At 38.9% G+C, this 16,962-nt stretch overlaps 1 protein-coding gene across 2 annotated transcripts in view; it reads right to left on the bottom strand.

Moving 5' to 3' along the window:
• Positions 1-316: 316 nt before the first annotated feature.
• Positions 317-16,962, bottom strand: part of b4galt5 (beta-1,4-galactosyltransferase 5) — a 35,247-nt gene continuing 18,601 nt past the window's right edge. For both annotated transcript variants that reach the window (XM_088608433.1, XM_088608434.1), the window contains exons 2-9: positions 14,131-14,253; positions 12,800-12,913; positions 11,980-12,104; positions 8,506-8,622; positions 7,620-7,807; positions 6,556-6,678; positions 6,170-6,271; positions 317-5,653 (exon numbers count right to left, since the gene is read on the bottom strand). In XM_088608433.1, coding sequence (XP_088464559.1) covers positions 5,506-5,653; positions 6,170-6,271; positions 6,556-6,678; positions 7,620-7,807; positions 8,506-8,622; positions 11,980-12,104; positions 12,800-12,913; positions 14,131-14,253 — 1,040 coding nt within the window. In that variant the 3' untranslated portion in view covers positions 317-5,505. The remainder of the gene's footprint in view (positions 5,654-6,169; positions 6,272-6,555; positions 6,679-7,619; positions 7,808-8,505; positions 8,623-11,979; positions 12,105-12,799; positions 12,914-14,130; positions 14,254-16,962) is intronic.

The raw sequence follows: 16,962 nt of genomic DNA, 5'->3' as shown, positions 1-16,962 counted from the left end.
TCAGACCCTGGATGTGACCTCTGGATCATTACTATTCCACTATCAGTAATTATCTCTACAGTATAAGGCTGCATATCAAATCGAGCTTCATTTAAAAAGGGGACAGGAAATGGGAATGGATACAGTACCAACATGCTTTAGGACAAACATGGTTTAGAAACAGCAAACCTTAACTTCTCCTTTAACTACACTATTCTTTGAAGCAGCACTGCTTAAGGGAACTCAAAGCCTGTGTAGATAATGCCTATTATGTAATAATTATAAAAATTATGTAAGGACCTACATGTAACACACAACAAAATATATACAGGTATAATTTTTCGGTTTTATTTTGAACATTAAATAAATTTATAAAAAATAAAAATGCATAAAATAATTTAAGTCTTTAAGGCCCCCAACCATTCAGGGAGTAGCTATCCCTTCATTCCAGTTGCCTGAATTGGATTCCTCCGAGTCTAGAGCAAAGGCAGTCCAGAGAAGGGCCCGTGTGTGACATTTCTTCTTCGATGGATTCATGTAGCAGTATGACTCTGCACAACAGAACACCTTTTTTTCAGACTAAATATAGGAGACAAGATTTAGAACAGTTTCATTAAGCAACCCCAGTAAGCACCTCAACATTACTGGCTACATGAATTCATACTGTGTTGCAGACTGGTTGAAAATTTCAGAAGTAAGAAAGCAGACATTTTAAAATATACTCCTTTCTCACCTGCTCCCAACTCTTTACCTGAACAAAAACACAGGTTCTTTTCTTTAGAAACAGTGAAAGTATTTTAAATCAAAATTACACAGAGCATATACAAAACTGAGGTATTAACAGCAACAGCAGCAGCAGCACGAGAGCCTAAATGAGGTGCTTAAGGAGGTCTTCTTCATAAATGTTCTATTTTTTATTTCCTTTACAGTCTTCATTCAAAATGGTGCCCTGTCTAAAAACAGAGCTGTACTTTGAACCCACAGGAAGAAAACATACACCAAGCACAGAGTCAAAAATCCATAGCTGCTCCATTTCAACAAAACAAAAATTAAAAAAGAGGCCTGCCTCTGTGCAATATTATTACAACAAAACTATTTATCCTGAAAATGTAAACCACAATTAATCAGAAATCAAGGCTATTAGAAAAAAGAAACATTTAGTTTGTGTTGTCTTTTCAGATAAACCAGTCAAGGTAAAAGAATGATAAAACCAGCACTAGCTTATCAGTTACTCAAGAAAAAGTACCAGTAGAACCCAGGTTTATTTTTCTAAGTCAGAGGCCTGCAGATCATGTCCCAGGGGCCACATTAACTTCTGTTTATTCCAGACAAGGTCTTAATTAGTTAACATGCTTTCCATATCTCTGCTCAAGGCTGCCTATAAACATTGAAGGACTGTGGCTCTCCAGGACTGGAGCTGCAGACCCCTATGTAATCTATGCTTTTATACTGAACCACAGATGAGATGCCAGATTTTGTAAGCAGTGTAAATAGATCAGAGCATTCTGTTCCAATACCTTTGGGTTAAAACGCACATTTGCTGCCAGCCTTGATCTGGTATCCCTCTCCTCTATTTATAGAGACTATCACATCTCTATTTCTGTTATAATAGCATTGTTGGACAGAAATCTCAGATGCCAGCTTTGAGGACTGTTTTAAGAGTGTCAGTTAACAGGTGGTTCTTTTGGCACAGGCATTAGAAGTGCTTCCAAGAGGTATTAGTAACCTAGGTGTACAAATACGTTTTGGGCACGTTGTATAGGTGTATTCACTTCATTTTGGAGGCACAACTGATTAGAAATACCACAATTCCACCTCTTTTAATTTAATGGGTTTCTACTCCATGAATTAGCTCAGTGTCACAGGGGGTCTCTTATTTACACAAGATCATTGATTGCACTAGATTTACGGACAGGTTTACAGTTACACAACCTTGTATTCCAGACCCTGGAATGAAGCACAGATTTACCCAAGTGAAAGTTGAGGAAAAGACACTGTTGAAAACGTTTGAGTTTGTGCCTGTTCTCATAAACAGCCTCATATACTGGCAGAATTAATTCAGTTCACACTCCATAAATAGTTGATTTGGATTCTGAATGGGTTTAAGGTATATTTGGTAATACACCTAAGCTCTGTAAAGGTAAAATAACAAAAACGTGTTTTCAACAGTGTTCTCAACCTGGAAGTGTTCTACACTGAAACTGTATGGGAAGAGAACACGTACTACAAAAAAGAACAAAAATAAGAGCTGCAGTATGACTGAGCAACCTTTGTCAAGAGCACTGATAGTTGATAAAAGTGTTATAGCCTTCTCATTTTCTGCATTTCCAGCTAGTTTATGATGAAAGCTTTGAGAACAGCAGGCAATGTTTTGTGGAATACAGCTCGGCAGTTACACAAATGTACATGTAATAAGCAAGTCTCTAACTTGGCAAAACAAATATTTCTACTTGGTCTCCAAAACACTAAAAGCCACATCAAATCAATGTTGCAATAGAAAAATACAGACATTTTATAAATATAGCTGGAGCAGTGCAGATCATTTTGGGTTAGATAAAGCATTGTAACTGCAAAGAGTGTGCTAGTCTCAAAGTTTCCATCATCAACTCACAATATTACACCTTCGTTTCGGTAATAAGGGCAACATCTAAAAAGTCAGATCTTGCTTTTAGGTTCTAATCAGTACGTGTAAAACCTACATGACTCTAAGACCTCAAGGATGAACTGAACTAAATGATTTTAGAAGACTAATATGTTCAAAGTATTCCCAAGTTAAAATGTCATACATGCATGAAATAAAAACAGTTTTGAATACCTACATTAAATTAGCACTGGACAGGCCAGTGTGTGAGAGGGAGACAGTCTGAATGGAGAATGGCTGATTAGTTAATGTAATTCTTTGTATTGCTTAAAAACACTCACGGGGGTAACACTAAAACATCTTCAATAAACCTTAATTAAAGTTTCCATTCAAGGTTATGGTCTGGTAGGTGTTTGAGAATTGTGCTTTGAGGACTGTCACTGTATTGTTATCACAACTGATCTACTTCTGAACATAGTTGAGGGCAGTTGGAGGACACAGTCTAGTTCTATTTTCTAAACCTACTGTAAATGACCACACTGTGGCATCAGCTGCCATTTTACTTAAGCAGAAGAAAATAAAATATACAGTAATATACTAAGTAATATACTAAGACCAAGGTGTTTATTTCAAAAGCATTGTTCCTTTCAAAGTCTTTTAGTTTAAAAATCTGACTCTACATGTCCCTGTAATTTAGGATTATATTTGCAGTTCAGTGAAATTTAAAGAAAACTAAAATTAAAAGCAGCTGTAAGCACTTCTGATTTCACATTGTTTTCACCATAATTATAGTATTGTGGAGGCTGAACAAAATAATGGTAAAGAAAATTGCAGAGTAAATCTGTTTGTTTTACTTTTAATTTTTCAATAATTATTTTTATTCTTTTATGTATTTTTAGTCGCAAAGGCTTGTGTGCTTGTAGGACAGACACATCAACAATGTCATTGTATCCTAATTCCATTAACAGTACTAATTATTAAATAGTTGATAGAGAATTCTGGATAATTTATGTGGCCAACAATTAACAGCTCAAAAATGACTGAATACTAAAAACTGTCTACTCTGTTATAAATCTGCCTGGAACCACTGCTATTACAGTAAAACCGATTCCTCCAAAACCCAGAGTATTTTCTATTTATACACAGAACGCTGGAAACCTAATATTAAGAACATGTCAGTGTTACACTGCAGCCTCAAGCAATACACGCATTTAAATCTTACATACTCTAAAAGTGGAATTAATGTGGAAACCCCAGACAGGTACTGTACATTTGCCTGTTTCACACTGAACTATATATCATTTACAGGATACAGAGTTTAACACTGACATGTAAGATAAAACATTGCCAAAAAGGTGTGAAAGTAACAATTTTTCAAAATAAAAACCTCTGCCTTCCGGCAGGAACATTTTCTGATGTTGTTTTTTAAAGAAGTGATATGCAAATCGGTTGCACATTGCTCAAGGAGGCTGGTGAAGTAATCAAAGCAACTTCTTGGATACCCTTCATCTGGACACAATATGAAGCATGAGGCTGTGAATGCTCAAGGCCACTGAAGGCTGGCTTTTTAGATATCCACAATATTTCACTTGTCTACTGTTTTTTTCTGGGGGGGAAAAAACCCATACAACACCTGCAGATATTTTACACTGCTAGTAAAGCATATAGATACACCCCTGTACATTCAAATACATTCTTAAAAGAGTTGGAAATGGCCTGCAGCACACAAAGGTGTGAGCGCCAACCCTTGATGACACAGAAACTAGTGGACACTTGAGTGATTGCTTGAGATTAAGGGTAGTTTCTGAAGATTTGTTTTTCAATAGCAGCTTCAGTGTGGCCAGTTCTGAGAAGTCAAAGGACGTAGTGCTGTACAGACAGAAGCTAATCCCACAGGACAAGGAAGACTGGTGGCACAGATTCAGCTATTTTGTCCAGGAAGTGTCCTCCATGCATGACAAAATTCCATGACAACAGTCACCACAAACGAATGTTCTGAATTCCATTGCAAGACACTCCCTTTCCTTAAACTATTTCCCAGTGTCACTATTCCCCTCCAAGAGAGGTTCTTTTTAAATAACCTACAATCCACAAGCAGAACCAGCTGCTGTGTCCCTAAATGCTGCTCCCATGTTGACATTAATTGTAAATATTCTTCATTTCAGTGCAGGGAAAGTTCTTCAGTGTACAGTTCAGCACACAGAGCTGGTGGAATGCGTGCTCTCTATATTCTCTTGTGATGGGTCCACAACAGTAAACTCTTACCGTATGGACAACGACACCACGCCCTGGTGTGAAGGATAAGAGAGAACCGAAGTTGTTGCACACGCACGCTTTCTGTCCTGGTAATGTGCCCAAATCCACACATGTTCAAGGACCGTTGCCCATCCCAATGGCCGATGTACGAATGCACAACAAACGTGTTGGTCATGTTTGCATGTGCACTGGAATCATATCGCTTTTGCTGTTTGTGTTACTCAATAATGGAACATTCAGAAAGGAGACCTCCACACTGGAATAAATCAAACAAGACGCTGTGCACTTTGTTTTGCTCCGTGGTGTTGCCTATGGGAGCACGTTTTGCCATTTCGCATGCTGGTACGACAAAAGTCAATGCAAACAGAAACGAATGAAGTCAATGAAAGTGAGTGGGCCAAGGCCACCATTCCTTTAAACAAGGCCCGCTGTCAGGTGGAGGCACAAAAACACAATAAAAAACACAGTGGAGCAGGAGTGCCAGGTTGTGTTGACACTCAATCTATTGATATTTGCTGGATCAATAGGTGAAGCCTCCTTTCAGAAACTCAACCCCAGGAACCAAAAATAAAAGGTCTCTGAATGTGACTGTTGTGTTAAACCCGATGATTACGTTAAGCGTCGCTTGAAACTTTCACGAGTGCTTGTGCTGTTGTAAAGCAACACTTGGAGCCGTCTCTGTGAATCGGTCAGTAGTCGGCAACAGGAGCCAGCTCTGGGCTCAGGTTAACCGTGATGTTGGTGAACAGGGCCTTCTGGGAGACAACAGGGTAGTACTTAAGGTTGTTCAGTCCATCCCGGCTTTGCCTGTCTTTGGAATGTCGCAGCAGAGAGTACCTGCAAAGACAGATCCGTTGCAGGCAATGCATTGAATACAGCCCAACAAACTGCCTACCAAACTGAGAGTGACAACTGTTGCAATACACTGTGCAGAAATAAAAGACTGAGGATGATCATTGTGCAATGAAATACAACAAGAATATTAGAAATAAACATTTAAAAAAAATCAACATTCAGGACTGAACGGATACCATTCCCAGTATTGACATTTCATAGGGAAGATAATATCTAGACAAATATATTGATTAATACTTGTTAAATGCTTACTGTTGTTAGTTTGATGACTCTGTCAAAAAGGTAGTATTGCCTAGCTGTTCTATTCATTGTGTGGCTGCAACTGCTTTCTATTGACTTCACTTTTGGCACATGGCTCCTCTGGTACAGTATTTACGGTACTGGCTTATTGCAATGGTAAAGACAGCTGTACAGGGCCCTGACTGCTTGTTGTCTTAGCTGTAGTCCAGATGTTCACAGTGTGGCAGGGGGCTAATGGAGGAATAAAGAGTTTCTCACCTGCCCAGGAACTGCACTTCTCCTCTGTGGTGGTGAGGAATCGACATGTACCTGCCAATGTTACCCGGAGGCCGGCTAACTGTATACCCGGCAAATTGAACCCTGCCAGACACAAATCCGCATTACAAAGAATGATCATGGCAGACTGAGGGGTGCACAGGTATGGCAGTCCACCATTTGTTGCAAAGGGTAAATCATATGAATTTTTTTAATCGGTAATAACTTCCAAATGAATGTATTCATCACAATACATCAAACAAAAGACAGTAAAATTATATTTCAAAAACAGACAATAATAAGAATACTAATTAATACCAAAAATCAAGATCCACAATATAAATGTGTACACTGTGTTATCTAAAAGTAATATAACCATAAAATCGTACCTATTCCAGAGGTCATCGTCCTCTCCTCCCCAGCCCCAGAATGCATTTGGGAAGCCATTGATTTTCCTAAACTGTTCCACAGTCAGACCACTGACGCCCCCGAAGAACTCATTGTATGGCAGCCTAAAGAGGGAAAGAGAACCAGCCTCAGTCTTCCATTATGCCATGGAACTTGTCCAATTAAGTATTCTGGATAATAGAGTTTGTTCCATTATGATGGAGTAAGGTTAGAGAATGAAAATATATACCGTATTTTTTTACAATTCTGGAAATCACAAATTATTGTACAACCACCTTCTACTCCCACATTGGCATTATGCAGGCCCCTTGGACATTTGCTTTTGTGGGAATTGAGTCTAAAAGACAGAACCAGATTGCTGTTTTGAGCTGGAGCCAGTCAAGTTGCATGGGTAGCCTGAGCACAAGGCACTTCCTTTAGCACAAGCCCCCGCCCTGTTCCTTGCACCACAGATATCACTGCATGCCTGCAGGACACCAAGTCACAGGAAAGGCTGTTGGCCCGAAAGCTGCAAGAACTCTTGACAACTATTTTCAACTTTACCTGGCCGCCAACAGCTTGGGAAATCTTTAGTCGTAGTTGGCTAGTGGAAGAAAAAAGTTTTTTTATCACTTTTGTTTTTAATTTAAGCTCATATACAGTTTAATGTATGAGTCCTTGAAGGAAATGGAAACCAATTTTAATTTTAATTCTATGAAAACACCTGCCAATCAAAAACAAGCAGTTCTGACAGGTTAATGGTCCAGTTTCCAATTACTTTTGTGGTTACTATCATGTGCGGCTTATAAGGATGTCTGCCTTTAAGGATGAGGAATGCGAAAAAGAGCTTGGATTTGCAAGAGGAGCGGGAAAGATCCCATATAATGGCCCTTGTATCAGTAGAACGGCAAATTTATAGTGCATATGAATCTCAAATTTCATACTTTCTGTACATTCCATTTAAGAGCAGAAAATAAAGTAAAACAGGCAGCTCTTACTTTCTTTCGATGGATATTACTGTGGTAAGGCTTTTACAGAACTCCTGCAGGAGTGGCGGCTGACTCACATGTAGGAGTACTTATTGAGCTTGACGGCGAAGTGCCGGGGCATTTCTCCACAGCCGTAGTAGTTGCGGTCATTCTCTAGGATGTGGTCAACGTCATGGAAGATGAAGCAGTCCCAATTCAGGTCCTTCATTGCCTCCTGAAACCCCACGTTGAACAGCATGGCTCTGTTAAAGGGCTGCGTTCCTGCCTGAGAAATACCTGGTGTTACTCCAGAGCTCAGACAGCAGGGGGAGCCCCAGCTAAGCTCAATTACTCTTCAAAAGGGTACTTCCTTATGCACAGTAGGTTTGTACATCTACAAAGAAGCTGTTAAAATGCTTTACCCTACACTACACATTGCTCCCCAGCTCCACCACTGACAAAAATTACACTGAAACATTAAGATGGAATAAGCAGTACAACAGCACCCATAGTAGCGGAACATAGTTTTGAGGGAGGGAATGACTAATTCCTCTGGTTAAAAATCTCCTGTGTGTGAGTGCTCCTACACTAAAGATCTGCACCCCAAGCAAAAGGGGCCTCTTGCAGCAGATGACATCTTGAATACTCCCATTACTGTAATTTAGTCTTTTTTAGAAGAATCATCCCAAATGAGTACTACTCTGCTATTCTGCAATAGCTTTCAATTGCCACTACAATGAAAACAAGTCACTGGTGTAGAAGATTGGAAAGCCCTGCCGTGAATAATTTAGAGTTTCCCAAAAGGGTATTAAGCAATGTTAAGTAATTAGTGTGAGCCAGCTTAGTAGGAGGAAAGGTTGAGTAAAACATACCAAAGAAGTTTCCACACTGTTAATATGGCTTTAGTTTCATTTGGCAAGCATTTGACTTTGAGCCTGGTTTTGAAACAATGCCTAAAGCACACAGGGATTACAGGAGTCCTACCTGCTCAATAACGTAGAAGGCAAACTGAAGCCGTTGCCTCTGCAGAGCTGGGATGAGGTGTCTGAAGAGCACTGGGAGATGCTCGTGACGATTTCGGAAAGGAATAAGAATGGCCACCTGCAGCACAGGGAAACAGCACAGTGAGCCAGGCACAGTGCACCCAACCCTCTTTACAGGTGTGGCATTCTCCAGTAGCTTTCTAAAGGCCTACACCTCTTTATTAACCAAAAAAGCTAAATGCAAGGAAAGAGCTGCTCGCTTTCACAAAGGATGGTAAACACTGTGGTGGTGGGGTGAGACTGTTCAAAGTTAGGATGAAAAAGGCACAGTCACCACCTTGTCGCAGATCAGGATCTGTAAAATTGATTGCTTGTTGACTGGCTACAAACAGGCTTTTGAGATGTCCTGTCATTGAGCTTGGTGACAATGAGGAAAAATATAAAAAAAACTGTAGATGTGTTACAAACTGTGTTTATTCAGTGCAGATTGTGAAAAGAATCCATACAGCTGTACATTTAAATCTTTCCTGTGGGCATAGTGTTATGGCTACAGTGGACTAGTAATGAGGTAGTACCCTTGTTGCTGTGGTTCAGTAGCAGAACCACTCTATTTCAGCAGAGTCTAATTTCACAGCATGTACTCAATCATCTACTGCATTCAGCCCCTAAGGCAACACTATAACATAACCACTCTTCCAAACACCAAATCCTGTATCTTGCCAGAGCCGGATATTCTCCCTGATTTTAGTTTCATTACCTGGTTTCTGTCTTGTCTGAGGAAATATCGGATTAAGGAAGCTCTGCCTATAGTGGGGGGGCTGATGTAACATTTCCTCAACACGGGGTGTAAGAAGAACTGTTAAAATGTTAAGTGAGCAACAGATCATAGAAAAGCAAATACCTAACTACACTGCACTGTCTGTGTTTGTTTCTGACTAATTTACCCAGCCAGAAATGAGACAAAACAATAACATTGAAAAGTCCGTCAAATTTCATATTGACAGAAAGATTGAGTAGCTATTACAATTTTATTTCAGCACAGTAAGTATCCTAGACATTTCAGAAAAGAAATTCTTGTATGTTTTGCAGCCCTTAAGAACCATCTATAGCCAGACATGTCAGATAATTAAGACAAAAATGTACAGTACATTTTCTCAAATTCACATCTAAATGGCAACTTTGTAAATACAAAGGATCCGGTATTTATCATGCTCTCTTTCCTTTAATTTTGCTCACTAGAGCTACAGCAATTGTGTACTCTTCATTTTTTGTTGCTTACCATAAGTCCATGAAGTATGAATGAGCTTTTAATTTACAAGCTTAGAAATTATAGTTTGAGATAAAATAATCTCTTGAAAACAAGATTGAAGGACTAGATTTATCTTATGTTGCCATTATCAGTTAAAGGAAAGTAGCTTGGCTGACTTAGTCATGAAATTCTAGAGGCCTCTGTTCAGTTCCATGAACAGGTTCAAGTGAGACGGATAAAATAATTAAAATGAACTTTAAAAAGATACCCAAGCTCATTAAAATTTACTCAACTGTAAATAAGATAATGACATAATCGAAGTCAGTAAGAGTAAGACACTACTGGCTTTTGCTGCTGTACGTTTTTAGAGGATAAGAAGTAGGTCATTCATCAGGTATACCTAACAACTCAAGATACAACTTAAAGTATTCTCTAGTTCTCGTTACACGTTAGATGTCATAACACACTGCTCATCCTGAGTCCGGCTCTTTCAAAATGTCACTGCACTGCAAGAATATTTCTCAGTTTAAAGAGGTCCCAAAAAACAACCATAGATACTGTACACGTGTATACCCATATCAGTCAATGCAATTCAGTTGTTCTGGTCACTTTTTGAGCTTCATGCAGTGATATCACTTTGACAGCCATTCTCCAGGTCAGTAATGCTCTTTCATATACCAAGAGCATGTGTACATTTTGTAGTGAAAGCCTTTAAGAAGAGTCAAACAAAGTTCAAAGTAACTTGGGTAAATATTTAAATAAAATGTATGTGGGCTGCAAGATTAATTTCTTTATTTTCATCCTAAAGCATATTGTAACAGGCTCCATAGGGTTTAGGTTTGTGCATTAAATCATTCATTACTAGAAATAACTGGATGGGGAAAAAAACTTAATCGCCATTCAATTATTCAGAATGTCACTGATGCTGTTCTGCTTTTTCAGTCATACGCACAGCTAGTTTCATATCTAAGAGTCAAAAAAGGAATCTGTTCTCTGTCAGTTACTATTTTGTACATTATTATTAACATCAGGAAATCCTCATTTCAAAGGTGAATGTGGATAACTGCTCACATGTGCTACAACTAGGAAGATTTCTATTGTGCTCATTTAATAATAAAATTACAAAAAAAGAAATGAGAATTATTTTCAAAGGTTTGTAATAGGGTTCTGATCTTTCTAATATGGACATTTTCCATTTCACTTCTGTCACTGAAGAATCTCAGATGAGCCTCTGTTTATAATTGTATTTGATCATGCTTCTACCTACTGTAAAGTGAACTGTCATGTTCTGCTTTTAGTTTGTCTTCTAATTTTATACATCCCCAAGACCTTGAAAAGCATTATCCAAGCACACTACCACAGGACAAGTGCAGACTTCATTACAGAATATTAAGAACAGGGCTATCGGGTTTGCACATCATTCATATTTAGTAGAATAAGAACAGGGACAGCAGGTTCTGGACTTGTAACTGGAAGTTTGTGGCTGGCACTGCAATTGTACACCTGTTGTTCATTTTTAAAGTGAAAGACAGCTATACAGAAATTTGTCACTGTATGCCAGGGCTTTTTTGATCAACTGAAAGAATCTAATTAAGCAGTTCCATCTGCTACTCTTCTTATGCTTGTAAAAGTATATTTAAAAATGCCCATCACTTAGAGGTAAGCTCTCTGAATAATGCACAACAATCTAAGATTTTCCTCCTATCTTAACCAGTGACAACAGTCTAAAATTTAGTACTAATTACATCTTTTAAAAGAAAAAAATATGGAAAACAGAGGCAGATGCTGCATTTTCAAATCATTAAGGAGTTTCTAGGCAACCTCCAAAGACCTCCTGCTTAGTGTGCTATCAGTGCAGCCAAGCACATAGTCACACACACAACCGCACAACTTGCTTAGGCAATTGTACCACATACTTTTTTCTCCATGAAAACCATTGCTCACCCAAAAAAGAATCAGGCTGGATACTTATATAGAAACAAAAGCTCTTTGAGTTCCTGTCAACTTTTTTGTCCGTTATCTTTTGTAAATATTGACAAGAGATTAAAAATAAAGACCAGTAATTCCCTTTTTTGAAAAGAATGGACTAGGGTGAGAAAAGGGAAATTTCGACAAGGGAGGGAGATGCTGAAGGCCGTGGTGGTGGTGGTGGTGGTGGTGGTGGGGGGGTCACAGTGCTCTGGCAGCTGAGCCCTGGAGTCCTTGAGGAAAGTCAAGGCATCTCACCTTCCAGCGAGGAATGCAGTCACTGGGCTTCCAGTGCCCTCCTGGCAGGAGATTAGGGTCCTCATGCAGCCACTGCTCCACCTCCTCCAGTGCTATCTCGCTCATGTTCACATCCACAGCGCCCTCTGAGACACAGACACACACACGGGCAGGAGAGGTCAGCATCAGATTCACACGCCCTCTGGACATTCTTACATTTCTTGACTATGGAGAACTGAGAAGAAATGAGCCAAGTCACAGGCATACAGTATACACCATGACTACTAATAAGGCCACACAGGGATGACAGCTAATATTTGTGAAGTTATATGACATAGGGCTCACTAGTCCTTAACTTTCTCAGGATTTCAAACCCTTGACCTGGACTATTGGCTTGAAAAGATGTTCATTTAACCAATTTCAGATTTAACAATGTTACTGGGGATTGAAATTCACACTCATCCAGGCTGCTCATACTGTAAGTGAACAGATTTCTGGAATGTAAGCAATCGAGCCCACAAATCATTAATGATGCTTATTATGGAAGTGTTTTGTATATTTTACCAATGTCTCTCTGGATCACAGACTACTAACCTACAAACAGGTGTTAGGCATGGGGAGAGCACATTTATTAAACTAGTTGAGGACAGAAAGATCAAGTTCTATTGGCTACATCTCATCTTATTTGCCAAACGGCTTTATACCATACAGTGTCGCGGGAAGCTGGAGCCTACCTGGCAAGCAAAGAGCGCAAGGCAGGGTAGACCCAGTCAGAACAGTCAAAAAGGGTTACTGATTTAGTAAAGAAATAGTGCCGGGATTTTGCAACATTGACACTCACTCATTGAGGGGAGTCTTTCCGGACATGTCTCATTGGGATGATATGTAAAGCCCTCTGGTAGGAAAGTTGTAGTTTGGATGTATGGGTCACTGATGTTAAAGTCATAAGGATAATCTGTACAGAGGAATAAATAAACTATAAGTACTTTTTAAACCAAGACAAAAGGCACATTGGAAGAGATCCCTTTGCACATAAAACTTAGCATTCAGTAGAGATATTTTTATTAAAAAGTTATACAAACCCTTCTTAATGCTCAAAGGAAAAATAAAAATGGCAAATAGTTGTATAATGTTAAAACTGTACTTAAATATATAATAAAATATTCAGATGGTCAATACATATTGGTGTTAAAAGGCATGCTCTAAAACACTCTTCATCTATGTCCTTGTTACCACACAGGATGCCCATTTCCTCTTTAACAGTTTTTGGTGTTAATTGCCACAGTGTAAGTTCCTCAGTTAACATCATTTGCAACAAAATCTTTAGTTGACAGAAGTATGCATGGCCCATTTCAGCCTTTACACAAACAGTGTGCTACTATTACATGACTGGAAAACACATAAGCCATCAGTTTTCTCATTAGTGAAAAGTACTTCTCTCGTGCTTAGAAACCGACGCTTCAATTACAGAAAAAGAACACCTGTACAAAGTGCAGTACATGCTGAAAACCAGCCCATCTAAAATGAGTATCTTTCTATATGTCTTTAAGAGACTTTTGAACCTGTTTAAGCAAAAGCTAGGTACTGTAATTATGACTACATACTATGGACATTTTTTATTTTTAAATTAAGGAGGGCATTGTGGAATTTATAAATTAACTTAAATTAAATTAATTTATTAATTACTGTAAGGTCAAACAGCAGCTATATTGTGAAAATAGGACCCCAGAGAACACTGAAAATTGGTGGACATGAAAGAGACCTCAGGGTACATAACTGCATACACCAAAGCAGCCATTCCAGCACTGGACCTTATCATTTCTGTTTGTCTTTAAGTCACCAACCAGTTTATGACTGTGGAAGAGGAAGACTGGGTTATTTACAATTTATGAAGACTAAGAAGTCCTTAGGGTCCAGAGTCCCACAGGTTTAGAGCTGGGAACCCCAGCTCTAGAGGGCAATAACATCAGGGGATCCCCCCATTGACCAAGAAGTATATTCCTGAGGTAAAAATCCAGGTGGCCAATGCCGATATCAGTACTCTGTGGTGTTTCTCATCTTTCACCATGGGGAATGTGTTCCCTATGATCCTATTCTGTGGGATTTCGTTATGTAAACAGATCATTCCTCCATTATCAACTAACCGTATGAACACCCTGACCAAAGACTTACCTGTGCCATTGAAGGTGCTATAAGCCCCACGGACTACCTGTTCATAAACCTGAGCTCCAATTGTCCTCATGTTCTCTCGGAACTGGATTCCCCGAGCCTGGACCATGAACAAGTACTCATTCACTGAAAGAAAGAAAAGGAGGAGTGAGTACTGTTACAGCACTATATGGAACATATGCAGTTATGCCCTCAAATCATACTACAATTAATAATCTTCCATTATGGCTAATATACCAAATACAGTACACAGAGAAGGATGACAGCTCTTGCATTTCCTTAATTCACATTAGCCTGGACAATATCTATTTTAGGAAGTTTATGGTCCCAATATAACATTGTACAAAATGTTCCACAATTAAAACTATTGTTACTGATAGAGGTGGTCAACATCTAGCTAATGTCAACATTAGCAGCTCTGGGGATTTTCAATGCAAGAGAGGAATTGAGCTGTGCACCCTGTTGTAGAGTGTCTGAAACACATTGATCAAAGGAATCATATGGTTTACCCGGGGTATTTATGTTCTTGGTAAATCATTAAGAGTCATCAACAGTCCAGGTACACAAGATGTAACAACAGAGGAGAAAAGGGACAGACAGATGGACCCAAGGAGGGAGAATGGACAGTGCCAGGTGGAAGGTCCTTGTCCCGATCGGGCTTTAATACCAGATTCGAGTATTTGAACCTTGTTAACAGAGCCATTCTGCTGTTTTAGAAAACATTGGTTTCCTGTACAGATAATCCATAGGTTAAAAACGGTCTCTCCTGGTTAGTGAATGCATTTTTAGAATTGGGTGATAGGTTTCCCATTTACTTTGTAGCATTTGGATTTATAGAGAGATTTAATTGTAGACTGAAATCTGTTTGGTTTAGAAGGCAATTTTTTTTGCCTGTTTTGGTATTACATACTGTACAGTAGGATTTGAATACTAAGTAGCAGTCTGGGGCTTTTTTTTTGCTTGTCCAGGATGTTGGCCTCTAAGATGCCTTGTTTGTAAATAGAGTAACTTGTATGCTGTATTTTGTGTTGTGTGTTCCTTATGTGTGTTATTGTCATAATTACAAAATACATATTTAACCCAGTGTGCCTGATTTATTACTCTATCTCCAAACCTGTGCCAGAGAACAAAGATCTCAGGTGCCTTTAATTATACCATTCGCTCGGGTATATTCTTAGCATATCTTTACAATTTGTGGGTTATGATTATTTAATTACTGATTAATCCACTCAGTCTATTTTCTGTGATTCTTTATTTTCATAACCTCCTATTTGTAACAGTATTTATCATAAAAGTGTTTTGTCACCACATGGTGGCTATTTAACATGTCTTACAGCACATCTTTTGATATGCAGTGTAATCACTAAGTTAACAAGAAGCCAACAAACACCACAAAAGAGATACTGGAGTTTATTTTAGTAGACAGTTCTGTAGTGGGTCTCAAGTGTTTTTTCTTGGACTACAAAACCAAAAGAGTTTACCCCAATACTTCCTTCAGAAAATAGAGGTACACTCTATGGCCTCCAATTGGGAAAAAACAGCAGACACAGGGGTATTCCAGGATCGAGAACCACTGGACTAAACCACTATAATGTCCTTCTCTTGTCTGAAGTCAGTGAAGAAACAGACTCACTGAAACATGTTGGACTGCTGCAGGAAAGACAACAGGACAGTGGCACTTTGCTGCCACTCCTAACGAAATACCAAGAAAAAGACATCACACTACAGAGAATAATAGAAGTAAGCAGTAAAATTTCCCTCAGTGTTTCCAACTCATCAGGATGAAGGTCTATGCACCTTCATTTGTTCAGCACACTCTCCCACCCCACCAACACCACCCAACATTCACTTACTATCACCATGACAGGTGATATGCTTTTAAACAAATGTACTGACGCTAAGGTAGCACTTAACCTCGCCAGCCTCTATAATCTACACTCAGAAATCTATCAGTTCTCAGAAAGCCTTCCCCACCATCATATTCTAGTCAGCTTCAAACCTCCTTTCTGACTTCTTGCTCTTAACTTCATTTAAACCTTTGGTCAATTCAAAGAATGTCAGCCTGGAAACACAAGTGTCAGCTGTGAATGTTTTAACTTTTCCTGTTTCACTGTGGGATATTTTGGCTCAGGCCTACATACAGTAGTTTTGACTCTCCTTAACTGTGGTGAATTTTATACGAGAACTCCCTCACTTTTTATTCAGGCCTATATTCAAGGTTTTTGAAGGTCTGGAATTGTAATGAATCTCACCATTGCAAAAAAAAAACTACACCTTTAACATCTACTCCCTTCAAGCCAGCCTGTTAATTAGTCATAAATTCGTCACTGCTTGTCTCAGATAATAGTGCCAGGACTATGGACTCCAAAGTGATGTGTCTTTTTATCTGAAAAATTTACATCAGTCATAATATATTCTCAACTTTACTGCTCTGACATCTCTATTCAACAAGCACAGCTGACAGGAGATAATGAACCTTTTCAGGAAATTAATATTTTAGTATGGAAAACTACCATGGGGATTGTAGACTAGGAACAGATAGGGTTTTGCTTTAATCATTCCAAAGATTATTTTTGTGCTTCAATATGTGACTTATGCAAGTTGTGCTTCCTTGAGTTTCTCTGATTGGAATAATGACAAAGCACTAAAAAAGGTAGCATTACATGTATTGTTATTTTTCTTTTTCATTACCAACAGAGGGATATAGGCTGTAAGGTGTCAGGAAAACTGACACTTGAACAGCTCTTTAGTGACCATTTCAGTCTCTTCAAAATGAGTAAAAACATCTGCACACCTGATAAAACTGTTGGGTGTGAAACAGATTGATATTAAAAA

This window comes from Lepisosteus platostomus, chromosome 15 (genome assembly GCF_059453375.1).
Source record: "Lepisosteus platostomus isolate fLepPlt1 chromosome 15, fLepPlt1.hap1, whole genome shotgun sequence".
NCBI lineage: Eukaryota > Metazoa > Chordata > Actinopteri > Semionotiformes > Lepisosteidae > Lepisosteus > Lepisosteus platostomus.
Note: the sequence above shows the minus strand (reverse complement) of the source record. Positions and strands in the feature narration are given on the sequence as shown.